The sequence below is a fragment of the Cyprinodon variegatus genome, unplaced genomic scaffold (genome assembly GCF_000732505.1).
Source record: "Cyprinodon variegatus isolate N-32 unplaced genomic scaffold, C_variegatus-1.0 Scaffold75, whole genome shotgun sequence".
Taxonomy (NCBI): Eukaryota; Metazoa; Chordata; class Actinopteri; order Cyprinodontiformes; family Cyprinodontidae; genus Cyprinodon; species Cyprinodon variegatus.
In genome coordinates this window covers 1,700,240-1,707,071 of record NW_015150528.1, presented here as the reverse complement: position 1 = coordinate 1,707,071, position 6,832 = coordinate 1,700,240, and the positions used below count along the sequence as shown (strand labels likewise).

At 36.3% G+C, this 6,832-nt stretch overlaps 1 protein-coding gene across 1 annotated transcript; it reads left to right on the top strand.

The window, feature by feature from the left end:
- Positions 1 to 786: 786 nt before the first annotated feature.
- On the top strand, positions 787 to 6,425 carry bcl7b (B-cell CLL/lymphoma 7B). The gene is made up of 6 exons (XM_015372694.1): positions 787 to 944; positions 1,389 to 1,464; positions 5,269 to 5,356; positions 5,450 to 5,611; positions 5,692 to 5,795; positions 5,933 to 6,425. The coding sequence occupies exons 1-6, from the start codon at positions 832 to 834 to the stop codon at positions 6,002 to 6,004; spliced, it is 615 nt and encodes a 204-aa protein (XP_015228180.1). The 5' UTR covers positions 787 to 831; the 3' UTR covers positions 6,005 to 6,425.
- The last annotated feature ends 407 nt before the right edge of the window (positions 6,426 to 6,832 follow it).

The following is a 6,832-nucleotide window of genomic DNA, read 5'->3' as shown; positions in this document are numbered from 1 at the left end:
TTATTCGAATTACTAGTGTGAATTTATCATTTTCTTTAATGTGAGGGGATGTAATCTTTCAAGCACATTTGCATATACATATATATCCAGTTCTCTAGTACAACCTTTTCCTGTCTCTACTAGACAGGAAATCTACACAATTAAATCTTTTGTCCACTTTTTTTTTAATTTTTTTAGACGAAATAATTTATAAATGAATGGATTGATGGAGATCTTTGGGTACATTATCTTTCAGGGTTTACAACAGAAAAGCTTTGAACCATCCATTTTACCTTTAGCTGTATGAATGTTTTTCTCACCCTGTATTTTTTACTTTCATTAATTACATCAGCTCCTCATACCGATAAACAGAACACACTCTTCTTTAAAGGTTTGTGTTTTTGATTAAAATTGAAAGTTTCTATATCCCTTTTTTAATCAAATATTTGTTTGTGGGTTTTAATAGAATGCTAAAACATCAAAAACAATTTTAAAAATCTTTGTTCAATTACAAAAAAAAGCGTTTTATATAGAGTTTATCGTATATTATTATAAATATAATATGAAACCGGAATATATAACATAGCATAACTGATTTATTGATAATATATATTACGAAGGCTATTGTTATAGTCAATATGATGCATTTTTCTCAGGGTAGTCTGTAAATAAATAAATTCCAATGCACAAAATCGCAGAAATGTCTCAACTCAGCACGTTAAAGTGTAGAAACTAATGAGGAAAGCCATAAAAGGAGAGAGGGGTGAAAGTCTTTTTAATTAAGTCTCGCGAGATTACCAATGTAACAGAAGACTGGGGCTTGGTCTTGGAAGTTTTCAGATGCATCTGTAGATGAATCATAACAGCACCAAGATGTCGGGACGATCAGGCCGAGCTGAGACCCGAAGTCGGGCTAAAGACGACATTAAAAAGGTCCTGGCAGCCATCGAGAAAGTGCGCAAATGGTATGTGGGCTTTATAAAGGACAATATGGAGGGGATTGTTTTAGTGGACCGCTGCCTGCTATCTTACTGCGTCGCTCAACAAACTTCAGTCGGAAAAGTTAGATGATTGACAGGGCTTCGGGCCAATCACCGCCTCTGGTTAGCAGAAGAGGCGGGGCTTGTTGAGTTTTTTTCTTCTTCGCTGAGAGCTGTCAATATGGCTCCAGCAGCTTCAACATGCGGCGGGATTCAATCCCCTTAACTGGCCCGTTAGTCTCAGAAAAAAGACATCAATAAACACGAAGGAAAAAGCCACCATTTGTGATCCGCAGCTTTAACTGTCAGGGAGCAGATTAGGTTCTGTCAGATCACACAGAGAATATCTGATCACTGATTGATGCTGATTGCCGTCGAGCAGACGCGAAAGCTGAACGCCTGAAATAATCACGTGCATTTGATCCACAGGGAGAAGAAATGGGTGACTGTTGGAGACACGTCTTTACGCATATTCAAGTGGGTTCCAGTCACGGAGACAAAGCAGGTGTGGGCCACGGCCAGAAACGGTCATCGCTCCGACTTATTTACATAGAGTCAACCCACAGACTGATCACTGTAGAGATCAGTCACAGCAGCTGTTACAATCATTAGGCATAACATTATAATGCATGGTGAGGTACACACTGATCATATTCATGGCATGTGGTAGAGGGTGGGCCTTATTTTTTGATAAATAAATATTGTGCCCTCAGACCAGGGTCGGAGCTAAATGGGGGGCCAGGGGTGGCCATGACCACCCTTAAGCCGGGCGTACTCTGTGCGATTTTTTTCAATCGTTGCACGCAGCTGCAGGATGCTTCAGCTTGGGATGCATGTTCAGCCCGACGATCTGATGCGATGTACCTGCTCACACTGCATGTCTAAAAACCACGTCTGACTCAGCTACGCAGTGAGATGGAGCTGCTCTGACTCGTCTATCTGAAAGCCAAATGAGAAGAAGAGGAATATGAAGCTCACTAGAGTGAAACGCGCTGCCTTGGAAATTTGTGCAATTTTGAGCTGAAAGCCCTAAAAGGCGATGACGTATTTGGACAAAGACATGGCTGAGCAAACGTGGCTACTACAGTCTGACAATTTTACAGAAAGAACTCCATTTCACTCATTGCACCCCTGCCATGCTGCTGTGTTTACATCTGAGAGGTAGAAGGAAAAAGAAGAATCATTGTTTGCGCACTGAGCGATTTGCCCACGACAGTCAGGAGAAAATGAAAAATGTTTGATTTTCTCCTGACCTCACGATTCCACAATCAGGCTGAAAGTCAGCCCGATCAAAAAATTCTCGGACGACTGGAAAATCGCCGCGAAAAAATCGCACACTGTAAGCCCGGCTTTAGCCAATCACTGGCCACCCCTACCAAGTTTTTCCCTCTAATACAGATTGTGGCAGCAGTAATACTCTCAAGGGGAATATTTAAAAAAAAAATTTATTTTTCATCTATTAACAATTTATCGACAACAAAAAGCACTATGGTTAATTATGCTCATCAATATACTAACATTAAAGATGATAGGTACATTATTCCTGCTCTTTTCAGAACTAGATTTTGTGTTTTATGGGGTAAAGCGAGAATTATGTGTCTCTGCAAGTCATTTAGAAGACTTCAGTGAAATAAAAGATATATAACTATTTTGATAAAAACTTATTAAATAATCCATTTATGTAGATATTAGTACTTGTAAATATCAATTTTATGCAGAATGAAAGTAGGTAAGTAATGACAATAGAAAATATGTCTGCCCCAGAACTCAAACCTGAAAGAATTTTACCCACTATAACTTTTATCTAGAAAGCACAAATGTTTAAATATATGCGTCTATTTGTTAGCAACCGCTGTGGGAAAGTATAGTTTGTCTTCATTTTAAAAATGTTGTGCTCGTTAATTTTCCTTTTGGAACAGGGTAGATTGACCCTGAGGTTCTGGTGCTTATCCACTTCCGGCCACCCCTCAGTCTACATTGGTTTTTGTCTGGCCACCCTCATAAAAACTTTCTGGCTAAGCCTCTGCCTTAGACATGTTTTATTTAAAAGCAGGAAGCAGCTTAGCAATGGAAGAAGGATGCACAATAGAAATAAAGCATGCTGATTGGCTCATTGTGACTTTTTTGAGTAATGTTCTGCAGAACATTAAGAATAAATGACCCCATGTCACTAAGCAAAGGTATTCAGGAATGGATTTAGGGACACCATTAAGTTTTGGAGCTGTTATATCGATTTCCCCATATTTCTCATTCTAAGACCATCCCATTAGATCATTGTGAATGCAAAATCTTACAGACACAGTGGAGGCAGCATCATTTTATTAATTGTATGAATGGATCAAGCTATTCACAGGATAGCCCTAAAGGGTGTCAAACATGCAGCCACTTCAACAATACTTAGCATTGAATTGAATAAAGAATTCTTGTTTCTCCTCATATTTTTTTCCCCTACCCAATCTTACTGAGTTAAAGTGATTTTGGAGACAACAATGGACAAATATTTCAGATGTTTAAAGTAAGTAGAAACTCCAAAATCCATATTACCCCTCCTCCTTCTTTTACGGTACACATATATCTGACTTCCTTTTATCTGTCAAATAAAAAAAATCCCAATACATTACACTGATCTTTGTGAATGGATCATGAAAAATGTGCATCCTTCTTCCATTAAAAGTATATTATTTCTATTCTAGTTTGGAAAAATGCTAGAAATGTTATATATATATATATATATATATATATATATATATATATATATATATATATATATATATATATATATATCTATATATATATCTATATATCTCTGGAGTTGAAGGTTTAAAAAATTTATTTTATGGTAGCCAATGGATGCAAGCGCACAGTAAACGAAGAAGGAGCTGCAAAAACATGTGTAGGGCTGAAACGGTTATTTGTATTAATCAGGATTAATTGATTACTTACCGGTAAAAATTATCGTAAACTCATTTAGTTATTTATTAATCGTTAACTGGAATGTAGAGACTCTAAAACGTATCTCTAGCTGACAGAGCAGCTCACTTTGAGCAGCAACTATACCAAAACTGTAAAATAAATATGTAAACATTTTGCATTTAAGATAAAAAACATTTTCCTCTGTCACTATGCTCTATCCAGAACTCCTCAAGGGGAAAAGTTTTAGTTTCACCTTGTTTAATTTCATTTAAAAAAGTCTTCTTTTAGGGACCTTTTGCTATCAGATTATTAATCGATTAATCGAAAAAATAATTCACAGATTAATCGATTTGTAAAAGGGTCATTAGTTGTAGCTAACATGCAAGCACAAAAAACAATAAAACAGAAAAATGCTGCAATCAATAAAGAAATGAGCTGAAAATTGGTGCAAACAAGCAGAAAAACAACAGAACGAGCTGCAAAAATGCAAACACCAAAACACGCAAAAACACAAAAAACCAAATGAAACAAAAAAATGCTACAATCGCTGAAATAGAAGCTAAAACCTACAATCAAACATAATTATAAAAATAATAAAAACCACAAAAAACAAACCATATCAGACCAGAGTGTTACTTATATATACATAACTATGCTCTAGGTCTGTAAGACTGTCACTAAGGTCTCTATTCTTTCCCCAACTTTCTTTAAAGAACAATTCTACATTAAAGCTTGACTTGTGTTTTGTACAGAAGCTCTGTTCCGATATGGTCTCTTCTGTGTTCAACTCTAGTGATCCAAAGCTCTATAATTTAGTGGCTTGAGTTCGCTGCTGATTTTACTATTTGCATCAATGTTTTTTGCTTGCAGCATTATGTTTCCGGTTGCAGCATTTATTGTTTTTATTTTATTTTTTTATTGTAGGTTTTTGCTTCTATTTTCAGTGATTACAGGATTTTTTTTGTTTTGAGTGTTTTTTTTCTGCAGTTGTGTGTTGCAGTTGTGTGTGGCAATGTTTGCCTGCTATGGAGTTTGCATCACACATGTTTTTGCAGCTCACTCTTGATTTGCTCATTAATTGAACTTTATTGAGTGCAATAAAGTTCAATTAATTAGTTACTGCTTGTTTCCGCCTGTTGGCCACTGTAGAATTGGTCCATTGAAAGAAAGTAAACCTTTAATAAGGTGGCAAACGGTTTTTATTGTTTCCTTTTTACACACACACATACACATATATATGTATATGTATGTATGTATGTATATATATATATATATATATATATATATATATATAGTAGTTTCATAGGATTTATGGCTTTGCCCTATATAATTGTATTTCTCCTCTTTGGTCAATTGTTTCAATCGACTTCATTCCTTTCCATTCTTCATTCATTAGATATTTCGCACCAAATCCACTAGTGGAGAGGTCAGGGGCCTGAAAGACGTGGTCATTGAAAACACTAACTCTATGCTGGACTTCACCGGTAGGTTTAATGGTTATCAGGTAATCAGAAAAACACATCTTTTTATAATGAGCTTGTTTTAAGAGTTTAAGAAGTCATCTTATGTGTTCATAGATGAAAACAGCAACCAGAGCTTTCTGTCAGACGTTTATCAGCCAAAACTTGACAACAACAGCAGCAGCACCTCCAGCTCTCAGCAGGTCAGCCCGCCGCACACCTACAGCCTTCGCGCTGAAGACTCTCAGCCACCTATGCTCGGACAAGAGAGTGTACACGGTATGTGGGGTTTGTCTTTAATCAACAGATTCAATCGATTCGAGAATCTGTAGAGTTATGTTATATTCAAAATATTCCAGAACCAGTGCATTCTGGTCGCGACGGTGCAGACGAGCCACCAACGCTCATCAAAGAGGATCTGCTTTCATCAGGGACCGCAAGGCGCAGAACCTCAGATACTCAGGCAAGTCAACTATATGTAAACTATCATAAGCAAAAACAAATGCAAATATTGCTCCTAATTAAATACGTTTTACATATCAAGCGTCTGCTGCATGATGTAGATCTGAATTGTAACCTGATCCTTTTTTCTCTTAACAGGACGAATTAGATGAATCGGGAGCACCGCCTTTAAAGAGGATTTGCACAGGGGAAAATGCTGCCCCCAGATAGCTTTTTTTGTATCAATCCACATGCAATGATTACCTGTTCTTGGTTGTTGTAAGATTAGCAAAGCTTTCAGCATATTTCTGGTTCTCTTTAAAACGCAGGTCTTATGTTTCAGCTGAGCTAAATTTAGTGTTTCGTTTTTGTTTTTTTTTCCAACAGAATGAAGGCAGTTTTCTAAATTTTGTATGTCCTAAGGCATTTCTCTTCACATGTTGTAAACATTGGATTTTCTAAGTTCTACTTTAGTTAGACTCTAGCATGTGCCTATAGCTATTTTTATGAACATACTGGCTATCCTAAAAAAACAAACAAAACAACTTTCATGTGTAGCTTTATGCAGAGTGATGTGGTACCCTTTAGTTTTTAAGTTGATGTTTCTTGTGATAATCTTATGGCTTATGAATAAAAGTGCTTTTTAAAGAAAATACAGTCTATAAATGGCTTTTTTTTTTTTTTTTGGGCAACATGGCTGTTCCTCTAATGTGCTATGCGATTGTGGGCACTACAGAAATGTTCACAGATGTGTTTTGGATACATTTTGAATTTTCAGAATATCGCCATTGTGATCCAGGTTGTGCTTAGCTTTTTCCTTAAAAGAGAAATGTTTATTTCCACAATTATCCCATCTTTTCTCAGGATGAGGGGTTGCTAAAAAGTCTCTGATCCATTTTCTCAGTTAAACAGTTTATATTCTAGACTAAAATTGAAGGCTTTTTGTTTTAGCTAATTCATTTGGCTATGTAGCTGAATTATGATTAAGTAATTGTACTTGGTTAAAGTGCTAAAATAGCTATTTGTCCAGTTTAATTTGAGTACAGATTTTCCTGATAA

Coding starts and splice junctions, on each gene's coding strand:
- bcl7b (XM_015372694.1), top strand. CDS start 832: ATGAATCATAACAGCACCAAGATGTCGGGACGATCAGGCCGAGCTGAG. Junction 5,357..5,449: donor CTCTATGCTGGACTTCACCG/GTAGGTTTAATG, acceptor ATGTGTTCATAG/ATGAAAACAGCAACCAGAGC. Junction 5,612..5,691: donor CGGACAAGAGAGTGTACACG/GTATGTGGGGTT, acceptor AAAATATTCCAG/AACCAGTGCATTCTGGTCGC.